The 23,156-nt window shown below is 45.9% G+C and overlaps 2 protein-coding genes across 2 annotated transcripts in view; one reads left to right on the plus strand and one right to left on the minus strand.

Moving 5' to 3' along the window:
- The window catches only part of CCNYL1 (cyclin Y like 1), a 34,781-nt gene extending 19,968 nt beyond the window's left edge, over positions 1-14,813 (plus strand). The window contains exons 6-10 of the mRNA XM_069781709.1: positions 541-592; positions 3,230-3,349; positions 5,402-5,568; positions 9,988-10,150; positions 13,037-14,813. Of these exons, the coding sequence (XP_069637810.1) occupies positions 541-592; positions 3,230-3,349; positions 5,402-5,568; positions 9,988-10,150; positions 13,037-13,153 (619 nt within the window). The 3' untranslated portion in view covers positions 13,154-14,813. The remainder of the gene's footprint in view (positions 1-540; positions 593-3,229; positions 3,350-5,401; positions 5,569-9,987; positions 10,151-13,036) is intronic.
- A 5,292-nt stretch (positions 14,814-20,105) lies between these two features.
- On the minus strand, positions 20,106-22,944 carry FZD5 (frizzled class receptor 5). Its single transcript, XM_009912460.2, has one exon. The coding sequence runs from the start codon at positions 22,851-22,853 to the stop codon at positions 21,123-21,125; it is 1,731 nt and encodes a 576-aa protein (XP_009910762.2). The 5' UTR covers positions 22,854-22,944; the 3' UTR covers positions 20,106-21,122.
- Between the last annotated feature and the right edge of the window lie 212 nt (positions 22,945-23,156).

A 23,156-nucleotide genomic window follows, 5' to 3' on the forward strand; every position in this document is an offset into this window, starting at 1 on the left:
GTAATACACCCATCCAATGATACATGCTTCATTGAGAATGAAGCGTAAAAAGGCAAAAACGGAGGGAGTGAGGAAAATACACTTAACTTGCCACAAATCAGCCTTTGGACTTTGTTTAGCTTTTCCTGAATACAGAGGTACAGTTTAGTTTTGATGGGTGAAGGAACACCCTGTTCCATGTACAAATAACCCTTGCCATTATAGCTAGTTACAGCGTATGCTTCAAAATTACAGCTGCCTTTTTTAATTAGATGCTATTAATGAGACAGTTTCACATTTTAAGGGAGAACTGTACCAAGCATAATATGAGAACACTGATGGCAATTCATTGTTTACCTTCTTAACTGCTCATCATTATACATACTCAACATCTTATCATTAAATGCTTTTCAAAAATACAATATAACTTCTTACCATGTTCTAGCAAAAGCTGAACTACAAAATATGTCCCTTTACCCTCTTTAATGAATAATACTTTTTAGTGGAGCATAGCATTACCAATTAACTCTTGTTGCTAAAACAGAGATTTTTACTTTGTAGAGATTCCGACAGATCATTGGATATTTTTGATGAAAAATCTCATCCTCTCACAGTAAGTGTAACTTTTTGATCCTCTGAATGTGTATCAATTTACTTTTTTTTTTTTTTTAACATCTCGATTTGTGTAAGTCATAAAAATGTCTTAGCACCAGGTCACAAGCAAATTGATCTTAAATTGTATGTTTATATATAAAATACAGTGCAAACATTGTCCTCTGGACTTCTGGTATCAGCTAGATCATGAACAGAACCCAGTGCTTCTAAATGTTGCAAAGTTTGTTTAGTTTCCGATGCTTTGAATATGAAGAGAAAGCAAGCTTGCGCTGATTCTTGCATGTCCAAACTTTCTTGTCTGACTCCTTTCTTCCCCTCTTTAATGCTACTTTAATTAAAAGTCTTTCCTATTTGTTTAAGAAGACACGGGTAGTAGATATGTGCCTAACCTTTTAAATTACTGCAAACAGAAGAACATAATACATGAAGCATCACACAAAGTAGGAGATGTTGAGTTTGGTCTTTAAAAAACGTGAAAGGCAAAACTTTAAAGCAAATACGCTTAATGCAGCTTGCAGTAACGGCTAGGAGCATTCAGCATGTGATTTTAATGTGACTAGTCCTGGTACACCTTTTTAGACAATCTTTAAGATGCAAAACCTCATACTACAGGCAAGCTCAGGAGTGGAGTGTGTGCTTTTTATGTCCAGTTTGAGCACTACTAGCTTAATGACTGTCCTACAGAATGACTTCCTTTGTTTTTCATTTGAAATTAATTTAGCAAAGCTCTAGTGGCTTTAAAAATTCAGTTTGCTCTGGGACTTACCTGAGTGAATGCAGCTTAATCTATCTCATGGATTTGGCTTGTTAATAAACAGTTTATAATATACAATTAAATATTTTGTTAGAGTTTCATCCCTAAACATGACCCATTGTGCAAGGAATTGTGCACTTGAATAAAGACAACTCTTTACTCAACAAAAATAATGAACTTCAGGAGAAGAGCTATATAAAAGATTTCTTGTATGGACTGTGGCACTTCAAGAGAAAGGTCTGGTCCAAAACTTTTAACTGCCTGAATCTGTTGTTTCACATTGAAAATTATTTAAGATGAACAGCACTTCATCAGACAATTTCTTTTCTTTATTTAGCAACCTGACATCTTCTGATCCTTTCATATAGCCTACCTCCTATTTAATGAGTATGAATAGAGGAAAATCATTGTGTCCTTTAGGGAACACTTAAAGGTCTCTTCTATGTTACTGCAGTATACAGGCAGAAATATAGTAATGGCCGTATGTCATATTTCTGAGGGGAAAGATGCAAATGGCTTGTTAGTTTCTATAGCATTGGGGTTTTGGCTGGATACCTACAGTTCCTTTAAAAAGATTTATTAGCTGGAAGAAGTCTCTGAACACCTTGTCCTCTAAAGATTCAGTGACAAGGAGTCCAAATCCAGGCTCTGTTGACCCTAATAGGAGAAGTAACAAACTTCAAGTTACCAGCATCACAGGACTTAGTCAAAAATACCAGTCTCAGTCCGTTCCTCCTCAGTTCTTCCAGTCAGCAAAAATGTACTTCCAGATGTGCTTTTGTACTGCTCGTAGCACAGGAATCATGCAAGGAGGATCCTGCTCGTGTTATTCCTAATGTTGCATGCCCACCTTGAAGGGGTAACCTCCATCAGTTAGTGGTGTATTAGAAGGCTGCGTGGAGCATACAAAGTTAACTTACCTCTTCATTTTACTTGACACTGTTACCTGGCTATTTTAAACTACAAAACCACAAGAAAATGCTTGCTGCTTTGCTTACCTTATGACCTGTTTAATGTCAAGCAGCTATGCTGTTCTCATCTGGTATCTTTGCCATACTATTGGTCTAACTTGTACTGTAGATGAAAGCAATTCAGTATCAGTCTTGCAGGACCAGTGTGTAGAGGTGGAGCTCTTGAAGTTTAATTCCTCCAGGAAGAGTCCTGCATATCAGAATGTCTGGGGGGACAGTGTCAGAATTCTCATTCATTTTAAATTGCTTTTACAGACTGTTTATTTCTAAGCTTTTCTTCTCCCCTGTATTTAGAAACAGTTTAGCATCATGTCAAAGTTAAATGTAGCTGTTCATTAGCTTTGTTGTCTTTCTGTAATCTCTCAAGAACAAGTCCTGTGAAGACAGCGTAAGTTACCTTCCAGTTCTACCTGTGACAGAATTATTGACATATGTTCTTCAACTCTTCCTCAGCTGGAAAGGGAATCTTTTGAAGTCTCTTAGTTTTGCCTTTTGAAGAGCCAGTGCTTCCCTGGTGTGTATATATCTGTGATTTTCTTGCAGGGAGAAACTTTTTTTTTTTTTTTTTTTTTTTTTAAATAAAAATCTCTTTTAGTCTGTAAAATGTTCCATGGACAATAGTTAGCACCTGTAATAATGATGGTAGTTCATGCTCTTTCCCGTTAGCCTTACAGATCAAAAAAGTGTTCAAAACAAAGATACCAGCCAAAGCTATTGTGTTTTGTTTGGAATAGTCATAACATTGCAAGGCTGCTTGCTTCTTTCAGTATATAATTTTTGTTCTGTCTCTGTAACAGGGAAGGGTTGTATACACTTCTACTTGGTGAGAAGAAACAACCATGTGTGGCTGTTCTTTAAAGTCAGTATTAAGTAAGACAGATTTTCAGTAATTCAGAGAACTTTCTTTCAGCGGGAAGAAGTTCCAGATGACTACTACAAACATGACCCTGATCACAAGCACATCTACCGTTTTGTTCGGACACTTTTCAGTGCTGCACAGCTGACAGCTGAATGTGCAATAGTGACACTGGTAAGAGATGCCTGATAACTGAAACTTAAGCTTTTGGAAGAGTTTTTGTTCCTCCCCTCAATAAGTGAACTGGGCTGAACTGACATTTAAATAGTTACAGTGTCTCACAAAACCTTGTTAATAATGAAGACACTGTACAAGTGAGTTCATTAGAGAAGATTTCTCAGTAGTCACAGAAGTGGTTAACTAAAAAGGAACTTACCTTTTCTATATATCAATATGTAATGGTTAATTACTTGTCCAATCAAACATTGTTTGTTTTGTAATATATAACTTGCTGAAGAAACTTGAGAAAGGCAGAACAGTGGGACATTGTAAATGGTGGGGTATAGTAAGATCAGACAGACTTCATCTTTTATTTCAGTTATGTGGAGGGGAAATAGGGAGTTTAGAGTTCATATTGACCAGAACAGTGCAAGTAACACTGCTTAAGAGGTTGAGGATCAATACTGTAGGAACTTCAAGAGATGAACTTTCTCATTATTATGTCCTTCAATCATTGCCACCCTTCTATAAAACTTTTTTTTTTTTAATTAAACCGAAAAGGCTACAACTTTTTTCCCCAGGTGACATGGAGGTACTTGGAACTTAAGAACAATAGTAAGAGAATAATCTCATTGCAGTTTGTTGTTTGATTTCAGAAAGCAAGATGGATATAAAAAAATTGATGATACTGATTATTTATACACACACACACGTATATGCATGCATGCATGTACATATATGTTTCTGAAGAGAAAGAAAAAACCACAACCTATATAATTGCTGCATTAGACAATCTCTTAAACTGTGTTTTGCTGCATCCTAGACTTCAGTCTTCATTGTGGCTTCTTTCTGAAAAAGAGTCTGAAAGGAGAAGAGAACTGTCACCAAAAGACAATGTGGCAATTAAGCAAACTCAGCTTGAAGGACTTTCTTTAATAAGGAAATAAGTAATTAAAAAGGCCATATAGTTAGAGCTATTGAAACTCTGAAAGTAGTTTGAGGTTTTTGCTTTTCCAAAGACATGCAAGCAATTTTGACAGAACAAGATGATGGCTCACCCCAGGCAATCTAGCCAGCTGAAGTATTTATAAAGTCGACTTTACCACTAGGTGGCTCTGTTACTATAGAACACCTTTAGTCCACTTGAAGGCTACAAGCAAAGGATGGGAAGAAAGTGTGGGGAGACCCTAGTAATGAAGATTGATCCTGCCCTTAGACCTGTACAAACAGCTTCCTGCACCCACTAGTTTATCTGAGGTTTCATTAGGACCTTGGTCTTAGTTTAGGGAAAAGAACATTAAAACCAATCTATATTCAAATTTGAAAGTGCAAATTACTTAGTATGTGGATCATTATAGGAGTGTGAAATAGCAAAAAACTTTTAAGGAAGGGACCAATTCAACATCTGTGGGCTGATTTGAGATTACATGGGAGGAATGAGTAAAAGACCAAGATCTATGGACTCGGGTATCTTTCACTATCTAAGCAGTTGGTGATGTAGATAAAAGCAGAGGATGGTGTTGTTGTAGGTGAAGGATTGAAGTCTGTTCTTTACAGGGTGAGGTAGAAATAGCACTCTAATGCCTTTCATTGTGGAAAGGTAGCAATTAATGCATCTTCATCCCATGACTGGAGATCACAGTGCAGGTTTTAGCACTTCCTGTTAAGCTACAAGTTCTGAACCTTAACTGTGATGAAAGGCTAGTGTGATGCAGAGTGATTTACTATCCCAGGTAGGCCCTAATAAGAACCTGTCAGTCACTGTGTGACTTGATGACAGAAAGAGGTCTAACAGTGTCCCCCTGAAACAGCAGTGCTCATTGCTCAGAACTGATTCTTCAGTATCTTTATTGTACACCTTGGTGGTCCATTCTTATGTTATAATAAAAAATGGAACCTCTAAGTCCTGAAAGTTTGGATTCTAAAGTATAAGCGGTAATCACCTATTTTGACACACTTAACAATAATGGGATAAAATAATCATATTGGACTGGCATGCTTGCTACTCAGAACTCCTCTCCAGGTCTTAATTACACACATAAAATTTTTTTTTCTTCCTTTTTATAGGTTTATTTGGAAAGGCTTTTAACCTATGCAGAGATTGACATATGCCCTAGTAACTGGAAGAGGATAGTCCTAGGAGCTATTCTGCTGGCTTCTAAAGTCTGGGATGATCAGGCTGTGTGGAATGTGGATTATTGCCAAATATTGAAGGACATTACTGTTGAGGACATGTAAGTTGCAAGGTTTGGCTAATCTGCAGTGGTGTTTTTGGGGGGTTGGGGTTTTTTTTTTGGAATGGCAATTTTTGTGATCATACTGAAAAAACGCATGTCTGGTGCTATGGTATATGTACATGATGTATATCTGGTGTCTGGCCTCATTCCCTTTTTTTAACCTAGGAATCTTTGGATAACCCTAATTTGAGACAAATCTGTATTAATATTTCTAATGACTTGGGTGAGTAACTTCAAAGTTAGTTTTCTTTACCTTCTTTCCCGCAGTGATGAACCATGGGACTGGCTGCTTGTTTCCACTAAGTTTTTGTATTGGTGTAACTCTAAAGTGCCCAATTTATAGTCTTATCACAAGTCTTTTGGGGAAGGAAAAAAAAAGTGAACTAAATTTGTTCCTTCTGTTTTAGAATTTGAAAAATTGCAGGGTAAGCCATAACTTGTGACTTATGTGTCTGCTCTTGTATCCAGCTAAGGCCTAAGTATCTCAAGGTCTGAATTCCTAGCCATTGCTGCTGGCAGACAGGTGTCATTTGTGTTGGTATCTGTGGTTGCATGTGTTACACCCAGCTACTGCCACAGCTCATCCTCTTTGGGTAAGTTCTTAGACTTGCCTACAGTGCTGGGAACAAAATCCTCAATCTTACTACTGCTTGTTTATGTAAGGCTGTTCCTTGCATATATTCTTGTCTCAGATGCAGATTTCAGTTTTTCAGAAATTTTGAATCTGCTTTCTTTTCTTGGTGCACTCAGCTTTAAGCCCTACAATTTCTGCAGTTTCAGAGGATGTTCATCCTTGTGGCTCCAAGCTCATACTATGGTCTGGAGGCATGTTTATGTGGCATGGATTTGGCCCATTAGATTTTCTGTTAAATTCCTTCTCACAAAGTTCCATCTGAGAGCTTTGTTTTAATTCTATTTGCCAGGTTGTTCCCCTATTTCCCTTATTAGCACAGTGGTAGAAATGCTAGAAGGCTAACTTAATATCAGGCTTTCTGGCCTTAATAAACTTTATGACATGTTTTATGTGTGTTTCGGTTTTATCACACTGCTGTGCTGTAATTCAGCATGTGTTGAGGCCTGCGTAGTAACAGTCAGTTCTAGTACAGGAGCAGACTGAGGTGGTAGAGGTTTGCACACAGCACTGGGAGGCTACCTGTGTGAGAGAGTCTGGTTTTGCCCCAAGCTCTCTTTCCTGGATTCAGCCTAAAGCTGATGTTTAAAATACAGTAATTATTTATCTGGGACTCTTTAGGAGGAGGAATATCCAATTTTCTTCCTTTTAGATAGGGGGAAGCATTTCCAAAAATGGGTGAGTTACCTGCACCAAAACAGTTTTTGTTATTCAAGTTATTTCATATTGAAAACATAGTACCTTGTTTTATACATACCCCTTGCCTGGGAGTTCTTTGTCTCCAAATGCAGGACTATGCCAGCCCTGCTTTCAGGAAAGCCTAATTAGTGATTTTATACAATGTGCATCTTCACTCAACCTGGCTTAGAGTGCTCATCTGTCTGAGGAACATACTTGAAGCATTGCTGCAAATAACTCTGAGATGGCTGAAGCGGGGTCAGCGGTGCTAGGAGTGCTGGAGCACATACATCTTGCTCTTTTGATGTCTCTTCTTCTGGCCCTGTTTGGGACAAATCAAATTGATAGCACTGAAAATATCTGTAACAAGCAGGATGTTTATTCTCTATTGCTGATGTTGGGTCTCCTGAAATTGTCAGTACTTAAGTTTTCAAAGCAGTGATGGTGGTAAGGAAAATAGACTGAATTTAGGCTTATTTTTTCCTCCAATTTGAAGATGGGATTTTTGTAATCCCATCTCATTTGAAATGACTCAGACCTTTGAATTTATGTATGGGCAGAAACTGTACAACCCCTTTCTGACAGTGGCCCAGGGGTGTCCATCCCAGGCCCCGCACTGCTGCAGCTTGGCAGACTTCACTGCTCCTGAGTTGGATAACATCATCATAATTGGGACCTTGGAAAACTGCTTAAAATACTCAGCAAAATTAGGTTTTAAGTTTATGAGTCTACTTTCAATTAATGGTTGGTACTATAGTTAATTGTCAGCTTTAGTAGTTCCAGTATTTTTTAGTCACTTGATGGTGAGTGTTAGGTATTCTGAATACAAGCGTTACTGAGAGAAAACAATTGGCAACGGATTTCAGGCATGGTCGCATTCTAACGTTGGAGACAGCTGGTGATGCTGCCAAAAAATCCACCCAAAACCCCAGCAGCTCCCCAGCTAAAGATTGCTTGGCAGGACTCTGCCAGGTATTGTTTGTCAACTTTTTGTGAATTTTCCTCTTGGCTCTACATATGTAGAATGATCTCACTAACCTGATGGATACTCTTGTTGAGCCACTGCAAGCCAAGCATGGGAGTTACACCACTCTGGAACTGGCAAAAGGGTTTATATCTGGTTTAGTTCACCCAGTTTGCAAATCTGTGTGTGTGTGCATGTGTGCGTATGTGTACAAGCCAGGCACCTCCCCTGAAGGCAGCGTAGCTGCACCTCATCGCCACCAAACACACTCTCCTTACTGCTTAAAGACACTTGTTTGGCAGCCCAACCTCACAACTCTGTTAGCAGTGTAAGCTGCACGGCTCTCACAGAAACTGCTAGTGGGTCAAAGTTTGTTAAAGGATATGTGATCCAGGCTTCGCAACTGGCAGATGAGTTCATCTGCCTTAGCCTCTTCCTGCTCAACATAGGTAAAATGTTAATCTTATTTTTTCTATCACAACCCCTTTCTTATTTGACCAAAGCAAAGGTGTTTTTTTTACTGAAAGGGGTTTTACTTTTGGGCTTTGGGGGGTGGGGTTTTTTTGTTGTTATTTTACTTATTTCTAATGGGGGAAAAAAATCAAAGGAAATTAAATTGATATTTGGAAGTCATCCTTTGTCAAAACTTGCTTGCTTTGATGAGAGTGAATCCATAATCACTGAAAAACTAACTGTGCAGCTGCTACTCTTGCTAATATTGCTTGTAAGGGGACACATGCTGTTCATTCTTTTGGCTACCTATATTTGTAAATAAGGCACAGAAAACACATGGGCATTATCCTTTCCTAGGTTTTAAACCACTGTTAAGAGACTTGTTAATCCAATGAAGAATTGTATTTTTACACAATTAAAATGTATTAGTGTAGTGAGTACAAAAGGGGCAGTGAAGAACATTTATTCACAGGGCAAATCAAGGTCTGATCAGCTGATCATCAAAACATTATCTGATTTACATTTCTATAGGCTTATGACCATATGAACAGGAAATTAATTTTGGCACTAGGTTGAATGATACTCAAGTCCACTATGCTAGAAACAAGCACAAAGCTGCTATTCATATTGAGACCCGCCATCCAATACAGGACACAACCTGAATGATTCCTTGATTTAATTCCCCTCCTCTGATAGGTAAAACATCCATTTTGAAAGCTCCCAGAAAGCCAGAACAGCCTTGGCACTGAATTTGTGCAACTTATCTTCTGGTGTATTCACAGTTGGCCTACGCAGCTGCTAAATTCTGTTGAGACAGGTCTGCTACCAGTAGGAACAATTGTTGAGTTAGTGTTGAAACAAATTGCTTGGTTTGGGTACCACCAGTTTCTTTTAGGTTAATTTGTAAAACATTGTTTTTCTTCTGTAGAACACCTCTGATTTAGCTGACCAGGGTACAGTAGCTGAAGCAGCCTTTTTCATGTCATGGCGCTCTTCCCACTTTCCTCCAAATATTTTGCCCAGTGAAAATAGACGAGTGAGTAAAAACTGGACAGTGCCCTTTGACATAGTACTTTGTTACCCTGCCTAATGCTATTGAGGAGAAAATTCCTTCTCCCACCTAATGCTGCTTATTTATTTATTTATTGAAGATGAATCCATGTTGCTTCAAGAGGCTTTTTTCTGTGAGATAATAGCAGCAGCTCTTCATAGATCCATTTGTTGCCGTGGTGATCTGCCTACTCCTTTTGTTAGTCCGCCTCTACTTCAATAAACCCCCTTCCTGTTATCAGCCTGGTGAAAATGTCTGCAAGTTCTTCAGAGCTAATAAACAGCATACATCATTCCTTTCATCTGATCACTATAGTGTGGGGCCGTGCGAGAGTGAGAATGGCGCATGAATTGTACAGCTGCACTAATGGAACTCCAAAGAATGAACCTCCCCGGTCAGCCGAGCGAGTGCACGACAGGGCACTACCTTTCTCTCTGAGCCGGAGGTGCCAGGGCTCAAAAGCTGCACCTTGTTTTGAGCACTAGTGAATGACCTGTCTCTCAAAACCAATAATGCAGAGCTCTCGATGACTATTTCAAAGTTGCTGGTTTTAAAAACAAGCTTGAGGTCTCTTCAGTGTTTTCAGCCAGCTAAACCAATCTTTTTTTTCCTTTGTCTTCTGTCCCTTACACCTCTTAGGAATGAGATGGAAAGACACTTCTTGGAGCTACTGCAGTTTAATATCAATGTTCCTGCCAGTGTTTACGCCAAATACTACTTCGATCTTCGCTCCCTAGCAGATGACAATAACCTGAGCTTTCTGCTGGAGCCTCTCAGTAAAGAGCGAGCACAGAAACTGGAGGTAATGGTCTGAGATTGGCTGAGCAGGGCACTCTGTCTGTATGTGTAGTAAGAGCATCTGTTGCTAATCATGTTAAGTGGTGGTTAGAAAAACTAAAAAGCTTTTAGATTAGTGTATTACAGGCTAATTTAACCCCTTTATAACTACAGTTAGCACTTCTAAAACCATGCCTAGGCTAAGCTAGTATTCTGAGGCAAGGAAGGGACAGAGATTACGGAAGTCTAGCAGATCACAAAATAAAATGGATGTTATTTTGGGAACGGTAGCTCAGCTAGGCTACTTAAGAGTGAAAGGATTAGTGTCATATGTAATGGATTGTCTGTCCTTCCCTGGTCGCAGTCTGTATTCCAAGCACCTAGAGACAGTCACACTCAGACCTTTCTAAATACTACCAGCTGAAGGTTTCCCACTGCATCCCACTGCACAGCTGCTTTTAGATTTAGAGGCAGCACTCTTACTGCTCTCATGGTTTAATAAACCATTTGTCTGGGGAAAGTTGCAGAAATAATAATATGTTTCTTTTCACAACTTTTAGAACCTCACCTTTCCAAAGAAATGTTGCTTTAAGATAAACTTTTGGAATAGCTGCTTATTAGGAGTCCTTCAGAATGTCCAGAGGAGTGTAAATACAGATTACTGGCCCCTTCTGCCCCCCTTCTGCCCAATGGGAAAGGCTGCCCTTCTGTGAGTCCCTGCAGCCTTCTTTGGTAGGAAGGCTAATTTTTAAAAAAACTCAACTTTTGCAGAGTCAGTCTTCCTAGTTGCTGGAGATACGCAAGATATTTTGAAAATATCTAAATTACCTGGGTTCCCAGGCAAAATTTCTTGTTGGATCAATGCAACCTTTCATCTGTCCAGGTTTAATTGATGACTCTGCATGTTGTTTTGTTGACCCTTTAACAAAGGCATTACCGCAGACCCTGCATACACTGATACCACAGTCCCTTTCAAAGAGGGGTGTGCTACAGTATTCTTGGCTTATATTGTTCTATTGTCCACCCCCAATAATTCTGCCAAGTGCCAGGTCTTCTTATTTCGTCCCAGAAGTGGCTGAACTTTGGCAATAAATGTGATCCCTCCTGGTCCTTTGGAATGATAGGTATGGTATGCCTATGAATTCCTCTATTTAAAGTTAAATAATGCAACTCTTCTGCTTTGTCTCACCCTTGTTACTTGCACTTTAAGCTAACACTGTCACTAATTGTAAATGTGGTTGTAGGGCAGTTCATATTCCACAGGAAATTGTTTACTGAACTGCTCCGTGCCCAGGTATGAGTGGATGATTTACAGATTGTGAGCCTGTTTTGTTTCTTCTTTGCTAGCATTTGGGGGCTTGGTATTTAAAACCAGAGTAATTTTCAGTACAGTATGTGATTTGCCATAATGCACTTACTAATGCATGTATATAGGACCTTTGGGGTTTTAATTCTAAAATGTGGTAAATATTCAAACCATTTGCTAAAATTTTTAATTCTACCTTTCGGTTAGAAGCACACGAGCAGTTGATAGGAGCCTGTATGAAGCAGTGAATTAGTATTCCAGGGACTGAAAACTGATTTACACCATACGGGTGACTGGGGCTAAATATGTCAACACAGGTTGCTTTATGATTGATGTGCTAGCATTAAACAGGATGGAGAGTCTGTCTGGTCTTGCACCAGGAGCTCATGCAGCCAGTGTCTCAAAGAATGCCACTCTTGAGCCAAATGCATGTCTCCAGAAGGTCAGCAGAAATAAATGTAAATAATTATTTTAAAATCCACTTAGAAGTTTATTCATGCTCAGAGTGTTTTTCACCTTTTGAACTTCCAGAACACTGGGCTGTGCTGAATGGGTGCTCCCTTAAAGGAAAGGTGTAGGCTTGTAGCTGGTCACAGGACTCTGAAAGTTCACCTGGTGATAGGTGGTAAATTATTAATGGAAGTAAATGTTCAGGACTGAAATTCAGTTCAGCCCTTTATTACAGGTATACTTATTTATTTGCATTGATAATGCCTGAAGGCTCCAATCAGAAATAGGCCTTGCAGGGGAGGACACACAGTGTTTCCTGGACAATCGTGTGTTATTAAGATTTAAATAATGAGGCTTGTTACTAGAATAGCTGCATCAGAATAAAAGCTGCTTGACTAGCTAGATAAGCAGAGCAGAGGCAAGCCAATAAACAGGTGAAAAAACAGTTAAATACTAAGTTGTCCACATGTGCTGATACTCAATAGCTGTATTAAGTGCCATGGCTATTGCCATGCCATCGAGCAGTGGGCTGCCCTCCCTTCTCGGACCTCTGCAGGAACCTGATCATGTGAGTGATCCTGGGAAGAGCACGTTGCGGGCAAGGGTGTAGAGATGGTAAAGGCAAAATGGAGGTGAGGTCCTAGTAGAACTTCATTTCCTAGGCTCACTTGCACCGAGTGGCCAAGGGCAAGGTGCCCGAGGGAGTGCAGAAACCTTTTCAGTTTGAACCTTTTCTCTCATAGAAATGGCTGTGTGTGGTTTTATACCATTAAAATAAGATTTTTGCATGCAGCAGACCTAGCTACTAGGTGCAATTTTGAACATTACTTCCACAAACTCTTAAGTCTGAAATGGATCCAAGTTTTTCATTAGATAGTGAGATTGGTAGAAGAATGAAAATACTTGTATATGGAAACCACTTACCTTCCTTATGTCTGTCTTTCTGACAGGGTTCTTGTTAGCACGGGGACAGACCCCTTTAGTATCTTCCCTCCAAAGTAGTTCTTACCTACTTTCATTCTAGGAAAAAAAAGCTGGTAGCGTCACTGCTACAGAGTGCCTGCTTTGTTGGTATTACACTTGTAAAAGCTTCCATGAAATGTTTAGACTTTTCTAATGTGTACTTTCCATTTTGTATCTGAACGTGGTATCCAGGCTATCTCCCGGCTGTGTGAAGACAAATACAAAGACTTGTCAAAAGCTGCTATGAGACGATCTTTCAGTGCTGATAACTTAGTTGGTATCCGCCGTTCTAATGCCATCCTCTCCTGAGGAGAGAGAAAGGTGCAGCACCATGAACCAGCGTCCATATGAATTGGAGGAATACCACCACTCCATGCACACAAGCCAGCGGTGATGGTGTCTTCCAGCAAGAGAAGGAGAGGAGGGTAAACTAGCCGAGGGAGCCCAGAGCTTGAGGAGTGTACTTGGTGCAAAAGACAAGACCTTTGTCAAATCAACTCTTTCCTCCTTCTGATGTATCCAGAGGTGCAAAAACAAACTTCTCTCCTTCTCTCCCCCACAGATGTTTGCTTACTATGTAGGCCTATAGCTGTGAACTCTTGAGGTTTTTAATAAGTAGTTTTAAATTTTAGAATTTAAACACTAACCACATGACTATAGTTACAACATTCTTCCCTTCTCTCCCCTGTTATCCAGAGTCTCGCTGCATTTGTATTTCAGGTCAATGCAGTGTTAACAAAAACAAAACAAAACATGGGACTCTCTTAAAGTATAAAAGCCACTCTGGAGCTGAAAACAGTAGCATAGACACATGTTGACGGCTTTTCCCTGGTTTGGCTACTAAAAGCTGCTATTGTTGGTGATCTGTTCATAACCAAGAAGCTGCCGAGCAGGAAGGAATTCCAACTCTGCACCCACAACTTCACTCCAGTAGAGATTGTCAAAAGACTTTGAATGTTTTGACTGGGGCAGAGATATGGTTTTATGTATTGTTAAAATGTATAGGGTCCATGCTGCATTTCTTGTGAATTATGGTGCTTCTCTCATTTTCTAATACTTGTATCGCTCTGGAAGAGACGCAATCTGTATATTTTTCTGAGGCAATGAATGAGAAAGTTGGTCTGGAAACATCATCACCATCCCAAACAGTGTAGCAATCCAGTGGTGAATGGCATGTGTGCAGCACTGCTTCTCTGAGTTCTACTGCAGATCTCTTGTGCTATATACAGTGGAGTTCCTAAAGCTGATATTGTACATCCATCTGGCTCTCCTTGGGTTTTTGTTGCCTGGGAGGGATTTACATTCATAATGAGACAGTAATGAGTTTGAGAATCCTGGACTACCTAACAAGGTAGATTGAAAAATATTGTGTTCAATTGAGAATTATCAAAAAGCTTTCTATAAACCCCCCTTTCCTCCCTGCCCCCCCACCCCCGGCCCTCCAAAGTGAATTTTATCTTGTGCAACTGCTTTAGAGGCTTGGGTTTTGCTCTTTCTGAGATTTTGGAACAGAGCTTACTTTCAGGCTCTGAAACTGAACTCTAAACAGGATAAGTATTATTAGACTCTTCCTGTTACAAGTCTTTGTAGTATCTTCCCTTCTTGGATCCAAATAGATTCTAGGCGGTTTGTCCTAGGAGCAGATCTGCCTCCGAATGGCACAGGTTTTGTGCACCTCCTCTTCCAGCCAAGGCCCAGACACTTACACTGAATAGCAAGTCCATATACCTTTGAGAGTGTGGGGCTGTCTGAGTGTCATCATCAGTTTGGCTGCACTCAACTGTTAAAATGATGTGTATAGCCTTTTGTGGTATGCAAATATGCCAGCCCCTGGCTCCCAAATCCTTGGAACTTGGCACTTCAGGTATTGATCACAGTTCAACTTTGAAAATAACGCTACATCTTCAGGTGGTTTTCCTTTCTCATGTTTGTATTAAAAGAAAAGCTAATAAACTCTATTTTAATTAAAGTTAAAGGTGAATTGTGTGTTCTGTACAGCTGTCTGATTTCATTCCCCCTCATGAGTATTTGGGGCTGTGCAGCTTCTCTCAAGTCTGAAAAAAGAAGGAAGAAAACCCAGTGGTGTGTGTTAAGGCCCTTCTGTTCCCCATACCAGCCCCTCGCCTTCATTTTATCACAGCGACTTGTGAATGTCTGGGGAGCCAGCAGCAGAGGTCATTTGGCAACTGTGAGCTGCTTGGTTGGCAGCATGGGGCAGGGCCCTGGCAGCCTGCTTCAGCTGAAGGCGTGGTAGAGTCTTGTGTAGCTGCCTATTCCCACATGTCGTTTGGATTTAGAATTTGACTCAGGCTGCTCAAATAACGACTCACTGACAGTTTCTTTGCACTTAAATGGCCTTTAAGTAGGGCGAGTCTCTCTCTGGAGGTGATTTGCTGGTTTTTAAGTCCTCCCTTGAGAAGCACTAAATTGGAAGCTACGAGTGACCAACTCCTGGATTGACTTGTGACCTAATTGCTAACAAGTTTTTTTTTTTTCCTTAGCACCGCCAGGTGCCTTCAACTTTGTGGGATCTGTCTGGATGCACTTTTCTGCGGGCTGGCGCACAGCTTCTGCAAGTGCAGCCATTCAGCTGCGAGGTGCTCAGCAGAAACTTGGGGCATTTACCTTTTTTGCCAAATGAGATGGAGGCTTTTCCTGCTGATCTGGATGGCAGGTGAATGACAACTCGAGCTGACAGCTGCTTCTGCAATATATCCTGCAGGAGACTGCTGCTCCGAACTTAATTTTGCCTCGCACCTTAACTGGCTTTAGTTTTACTGTAGCATAGCCCAGAGCACATTGTCAGTAGGATTTTGCTCTGTTCAGCAGATACTGAACAGGGCTCAACTACAACTCAGCTTCTTAAGAGAGGAAAAACAGCAATTCCATTTAACTTTCTGGTTAAAATGGTCCTGGTAAAAGAGTTGTTAGATTCTGGAAAACACAACTAGTGGATTTCTTAGGTAAACAATAAAAAGTAAACCATACAGCTGCCTTTTGAAGGGATGAGCAGCGATAGCGTTTCAGAAGGAATTGCATTTAGGTGGTTCTGCTGGAAGATGAACTGAGGGAGGGGGGGATACCCTGTAACTTTGCCACGTGTTGGCAGCACATTTCTCAAAAAGGCAAAAGAAACACAAACATAGTTAGAATACAGGAATTGCAGAGATTGTTACCTCTGCTCCCAGGGAAGAGCAACCAGCTACAGGATCAATGATGTACCTTGTTTCTCTTAACCCAACAGCTGAATAATATTTAATCTATGTTGAGGTGACCTCTGCCTGCATTCAGTTCCAGGGCAGCAACCCCCAGCTGGCAGTAAATACTGTTTGCAGAGACAATAGCTATGTTATGGCCCAGCAAGAATAATGTGAGCACCAGCAAGAATAACAAGAGCATTGTATGGTAGCGGTCAGCAGGGGCAGCAAGTCATGGATGTGTTTGTGGGCTACGTGATGCCCTTGGGCTTCAGCAGCCCTTTCCCTTTGTGTACGGGACTGTGTATTTTGTTTCTAAGGGAATTTTATGAGAGCTACTTCAGTGTGGGTTTGGCAGTTAAGAGGACAGGCACTTCAGCGATGGAATAAATGTCAAGACCATTGCTTCTGGATAAGAGCATAGGCGTCAAGCATCACCTGAGCAAGTAGAAGAGGACAGAAGAGCAATTGAGGCAAGAGCTTGCACAGGGGCTTGGCAGGCGTGTGTGGGGCAGGGTGAGCCGGTGTGTTCAGAGCTCAGTACGAAGCAGGCTGCTGCCCCTGTCCTGCACTGGTATTTCCCATAGCACAATAGTGCAGTAGCATTATGTAGGCATGATTTTCTGTAATGTTATCTGGGAAAACTACACTTGCACCAAATAAGTTATTTGACAATATACAGTGAATTACAGGGTGCTGCCAAAGTGACTGTAGTGCCCTTACACCACCACCCCCTGCTACACACACACCCCCGCCCCCAGTTGACCACCTAGAGAAAGAGCATTTAACTGGCTGAACATGGGCTTGTTTGTCATCATAGGATTAGAAATTTCGGGCTTACTTTGCAGACAAGGCATGTTTTAGGTGAAACAACCACTTTGGCTTCTGCTCTGTCATATTTGAGAAGCCACATGGTCCCCATGCTGTCAGACACTGTCATTCTCCATGCCACCCAGCCTGAAATTGTGGTGTATTATTTGCACTGTTTAACACCAAGGAAGCCAGTGACTGCCTCGAGGATGGCCTAAATTGACCAGATGGGACACGGAGAGCACAAGAGCAACACACCAGCACAAGCATTAGGCTGGGCTGTGCACGACCACACGTGTGCTCACAGGAAGAGAGTCCTGCAGGTGATATGCAAACGGTTGCCTGCAGTAATGGCCCTTCCCTTGCTCCAAAACGGTGGCTCAAGGTAGGCAGCGGATGGCAGCTCTGCCAAACTCCTATTTACTGAGGACGCAGTGGCTTCCTGGGATGCGAGGATGACAACAAGGCTGCCAGCAAAGTGCTGGAGTTACTTCTGGAGGCAGGCGGTCAGTGTCTGCAGTTCCTCAGTAAGAACCTCGTGCTGAGATGGTGCACATCCCCCTCCACAGCCCAAAACAGTTGCCCTGCGTGCGATAGGATCAGCCCCTGACAGTGTGTTTTGCCTGCACTTGAGCACGGGGAGGGCAGATCAGCCAGCACTGAGGAATCGGGTGAGTCAGTCTGTGTGGCTGTCAGGTTTATCGTTGGGTGCTGGAATGCTGCTTCCAGGTAAGAGATCCTATCTAGTGGGACCTAGTGTGTGCCTACACACCTAACTAGATAGCAGAGTCCTGCACCATTAGTCACCACGAAGCCAGCCTTAACCCCTTGCTGTCCTTCCTACAGTGCTCCTCGCAACACGAGAGAGGGCACAGCAGATGGCAACATGGATGCTCAGATCGGCGTGCAGCATCCCCCTTGGCTAAGAGCTGTCATCTGCTTGGCCTGAAAAGTATCAAAGGGCACCTACTCAGGGCCTGATCTCAGCACAGGGCGAGGGACTGATACTGTGCAAACTGCAGAACACCAATAAAAGTTGATAGTTAACCCTCTTCTACCAGCGAGGTGTGACTTTGGCCTGTCAAGGAAACACGCTAGCAAGCGAGGTCACGGGCACCAGCCAGCAGCAACGGCAGCCCCTGAGGATTAAACCCAGTTCAGTGCAGAGCCAGGCTGCTGCACCCGGGCTGGGACGTGCAGCACCGTGGTGGGCCGTGGCATGCCAGCGGTGAGGGCGCGGGTATGTGACACCCCCCATTCCGAGGGCAGCACCCCGTGGGGTTCGTGCACACAGACCATGCTATTCCTGCACCATGCAAGTGTAGTTTCCTCACCAGTCCCCCACGATCCCTTGTGATAAGAGCCCCGCACAGCCCTCCAGCACATGCCTCCCTGTCCCTCCCCACAGTTAAGTTTTTATGGTAATTAATATTCTAGCAGAAGCAAAGAAAACACCACACACTTTTTTTGTCCTCATAGATAACTAATCTCAATACTTCTCTTTGAATAAAATTTGTTCAGCTTTTCACAAAATATAGTACAGTTATTTAAACAACATTGAAGAGCATCAGTAACGGAAGAGGCAAAAAACCAACATGTAAATTGGCTACAGCATACAGGGCACACGGCAACGGCTCCTTTCCCCCTCCTGCCACTTGTTGCTGAGAAGCCTGGCTCAAACACAAGTTGATTGTATTAACCTACCGTTAGATCAAAGCTGAAAATGCTCTTGCATTTTTCAATAGGCAACAGTTTGTAGCTAATCTTGGATTTCTTTTTTTTTTTTTCCCTTTAAAAAAAAAGCTTTACACAGTCAGTTGCACTTTGGAAAAAAACAAAAACAACAAAACACCACCTTTGACACGGTTTTGTTCATTGTATTGCATGATGTGTGTTTAGCTGTATCTACAAAAGGCACTATAGAAAGAGAGGAGTCCAGCAAGGCGTGGATTGGAGCAGGCTGGAATCATTTAATGCCCTGGATTACAACACGAGACTACCCACAGCGTCTCTGTGCCTGACCTGCCTCGCTGCCGAGAACACACCTGTCCCAAACCCATACCAAAGGTCACTACGGCTTCTGTATGTACGAACCAGGCTATAATACAACTATTTACAGTTTGTAACACAACATGGTACAATTCTGTCCACGGTGAAGTACTGCAGCATGCTGGAGGGAGTGAGCCCTCTGTGTAAGAGTGCTGACATGAGCGGCTGAGCAGTCCCTGCCGAGCCCTCCATCCCTGCACCGCTGGCCCCTCTGGCCAGAATGCCCCAGAGACATTCATGCAGTACCTTGGCAGTACCTTTATCAGTAGATGTGCCACTCAAGTGTCCCCTCACTTCTCAGGCTTTGGGTTTAAAATGAGGTGGAAACCTTCTTGACTGAAGTGGTCCGAGGGCGTTCAGAACAACCTCAGATCCTTGCAGTCCCGCAGGAGCAAAGCCAGCAGTTGTTCTCCAGTGCTCAAGCAGCCAGGTCACGGTGCCACGCTTGAATGAGGGCAAAAAGGACTCAAGTAGTGGCTGGGCAGTTACATACATGATCACCACTTAGGGTAGCGGGGAAAAAAAACAAAATCGGGTGCTTTCACAAGCAGGCTGAAGCCAGAGGCAGCCATCTCTCGCCAGCTGTGCCCCATCCCGTGCCGCAGCCAAAGCCCCTCACCCTCGCTGCATTCAGTGAAGTTGACAACCAGGCCCCCCCGCCATCACTCTACTTATCGAAACCCAGCTGTCACCACCACTTAATGCCAGGCACCAGTTCTGTCAGTGCTCTGCTGCTGTCTGACCTAGGGAAGTGAAAAACGCTTAGGAAGCTGGAGGAAAGAGACTACAAATGCTCTACTGAGTTTTCCTAAATTAACTGCTCACTCTCGAACCCGGCACTGTCTCCAACAGAGGCACAGCTTTGAAAAAAGCAGCAAGAAGTGTTGTAGCTGGCTGGCTAGAAAACCCAGCTGCTCCCCAGGAGAGACAGACTGCCGCCTGGCTTGAAAAACCTCCCCGCCATGCACACACTACCTGCTGCAGAAGCACAACCACCCTCTTAGGGTTGGTTGTGCCACGCTCAGCTGCTGCACCGCGTTCCACAGCTGGCAGGCAGGGCGCTGGGGCTGCCTACCTCACCCCAGGTAACCTGCACGGCACCAGGCAGACACGAGAAACTCACCCTGCTGCAGAGGCGAGAGGCACGGAGCAGCATCCACCCCTTCCCAGAGCACATGGCAGCTCGGGAGGAGGCTACTCCTGGGCTCCTTGCAAACCCCGTGCTGGGACAGCAGCCTCGTCACCCGTGCAACCCCTCAGCCCTCCGGGGCGAGTTGCTCCATGGAGTGGAGCTGGATGCCCACCGCAGAGCGGCGGGGCGAACCCAGGAGTCGGTGCTGCAGAGCTGAGCCCCACCGGCACCAGTCCCTGCCCGGCCCCGAGCCCCCTGCCTGGGGAGAGCCTGCAGGCGCTTGCCCCAGGGAGAAGGGACCTTTGGGACCGCCTGGTCCCCACCTGCGCTGCAGACAGTTGGGACCCTCTCCCTGCCCGCCTCAAGGGCTGGGTGGCAGTTCCTCCCTGCAGCCCCTTCCTCCTGCACCGCCACTGCCTGCGAAGCCCCCAGCCCGCGCAGCTCCCTCCCTCCCGCCCAGCGTGCCGCTGCCCCAGCGGGGCCAGCGGCAACATCGCACTGGGGCCCCCAGCCCCCTCCTCCGCAACACGGAGCTGTGCCCGGGGACCTGGGTGCAGCACAGCAGGGAGGCAGTCCACACTGCCAGCTCTCCCCGGCCCCCTCGCATCCCCCCAGGGTTCTGGCGAGCGGCTCGGTGCCGGTGCCAGTGCATCACCCAGGGTTGGGAGCCACCACCTGCCCTGCCTGCTGCAGCTCTCCCCTTCACCCCAGCACCAGCGAGACCTGCCCAGAGGCTCACTGTGGGACACAAATCAGTGCTCGAGGGCTACCTGCCACCTGACCGACCCGCAAGCAGCAGCACCCCAGGACCCCAAACAGGGCGTGGGACCCCAAATGGGGCATACACGACGGTGCCAGGCTCCAGGCCTCCCTGTCCCTCTGCCTCCATGTCGCTGGCAACACCTCCCCCTGCCCTGCCTGGGGCCGTGGCTGCTCTGTGCCCTGCGGGTGCACTCGCTCGGTCCCGGGCAGCACTGCCACGGTGGGGCTGAGGATGCCGGGGTGGCCCAGCTGCCACCCCCTCTTCTGTGGCCCAGGGTCTTTGCAACCCTCTCCTCCCTGTGGCTGGGGTCACTGAGGCTCTCTCCGGTCACACGTGGGACAGCGGGACCTGCTTGTGGTAGGAGGCCATGCTGGGCAGCACCGTCCTGCCTGCCAGCGCCGGGCTGGCCTCACCGTACACGGAGGCACCCGCAGGCTTCCTGGCCTGGCAGCAGCGGGCCGTGAAGCGCCTCCAGGACTCAAGTGTCTTTCCGGACCAGATCCAGACGCCGGATGTGATGCCCACCACAAGGCACATGAAGTACTTAAGCATGAAGACGGCGTAGTCGGGCTTGGGACGGTGGGGGTCCCCCGGGCAGGAGCAGTTCTGCGCCCGCTCCCATGCCTCCCGGTTGTGCTGCTCGTAGATGTAGCAGGCGATGACGATGGTGGCAGGTACCGTGTAGAGCACGGTGAAGATGCCGATGCGGATCATCAGCTTCTCCAGCTTGTCAGTCTTGGTGCCGCCCTGCTTGATCACGCTGCGGATGCGAAAGAGAGAGACGAAGCCGGCCAGCAGGAAGAGGCTGCCGGTGAAGAGATAAACCACCAGTGGTGCCAGCACGAAGCCCCGCAGGTTCTCCAGGCTCTGGTTGCCCACGTAGCAAACCCCAGCCACTGGGTCGCCATCCACGGAGCTGAGTGCCAGTACAGCGATGGATTTGGCGCTGGGTATGAGCCAGGCAGCCAGGTGGAAGTACTGCGCGTAGCTAGCGATGGCCTCGTTGCCCCACTTCATGCCGGCTGCCAGGAACCAGGTGAGGGACAGGATGACCCACCAGATGGAGCTGGCCATGCCAAAGAAGTAGAGGAGAAGGAAAACCACGGTGCAGAGAGCCGGGCCCGTGGTCTCATAGTGGATGTGGTGGTGCTCCGGGTTGCAAGCCACGTTGGCGTGCCCTGCCACCAGCCGCACGATGTAGCCCACGGAGACAAAGAGGTAGCAAGCAGAGAGGAAGATGATGGGTCGCTCGGGGTACTTGAAGCGCTCCATGTCGATGAGGAAGGTGGCCACGGTGGTGGAGGTGGAAAGGAAGCAGAGGATGGACCAGAGGCCGATCCAGAAGGTGGCAAAAGTCTTCTCATCCTGGGTGAAGTAGGGCTGGTAGCAGGGGATGGCGCAGTTGGGTACCTGCCCAGTCCTGATACGGTTGTACAGCGGATGGGACTCCTTGGAGATGGGGATCAGGGGTGCTTTGCACTTGCAAGTCCGGCCGCAGTCCATCCCCGAGGGGCGCTGCCCATCGAGCGGCGTCAGGTTTTTGGCCGCGTCCTTGGCCGGGTGCGTGGGCTTCCCAAAGAAGGGCGGCAGGGTGGTGGCTTCCGTGCGGTTGTATCCCATGCAGAGCACCTCGGTGTCCCCCAGCACGGGCAGGCTGTCGCAGCTCATCCTCTCGGGCCAGGCGAAGCCGTACTGCTGCATGATGGGCGAGCAGCCGGCCTTGGCCCGCTCGCAGACGGAGCGGCAGGGGGGCAGCGGCTTGGTGTAGTCGGGCAGGCAGATGGGGGTGTACATGCTGCAGAGGAAGAAGCGCAGGTCCGGGGAGCACTGGATCTCCACCAGCGGCCAGAACTGGTGCACCTCCAGCCCGGCCTCGTCCTGCGTGTCGTGGTTGAACTGGTTGGGCATGTAGGTGAGGTTGTAGCCGATGCCCTTGCACATCGGCACCGTGATCTCCTGGCACACCAGCGCCTTGGAGGCGGCGCGCCCCGCCGCCGGCAGCCCCAGCAGCAGCGGCAGCCCCAGCACCAGCGGCACCGGCAGCCCCCGGCCGCCCATCGCCGCCGCGCGTCCTACCGCCGCCGCATGCCCCGGCCACCTGCCGCCGCCGCCGCCGCCGCCGCCGCCGCGCCGGGAGCGGGGCCCCGCCGGGAGCGCCAGTGCCGCCGCCGCCGCCGCCGCCGCCACCTGCGCTCTGGGGCGGGCGGGCGCCCCCGCGCCGCGCCGCGCCCGCGCCCCGCCCCCCTGCCCCGCGCCCCGCCCCGGGAACGCCCACACCCCGCCGGCGCTCCGCCCACGCCGGGGCTCCCCAGGGCCGCCCCCGCCCGGGGCGCCGAGTCCCGCGGCGGCGAAGCGAGGCGC

Source organism: Haliaeetus albicilla, chromosome 4 (genome assembly GCF_947461875.1).
Source record: "Haliaeetus albicilla chromosome 4, bHalAlb1.1, whole genome shotgun sequence".
NCBI lineage: Eukaryota > Metazoa > Chordata > Aves > Accipitriformes > Accipitridae > Haliaeetus > Haliaeetus albicilla.

Coding starts and splice junctions, on each gene's coding strand:
- FZD5 (XM_009912460.2), bottom strand. CDS start 22,853: ATGGGCGGCCGGGGGCTGCCGGTGCCGCTGGTGCTGGGGCTGCCGCTG.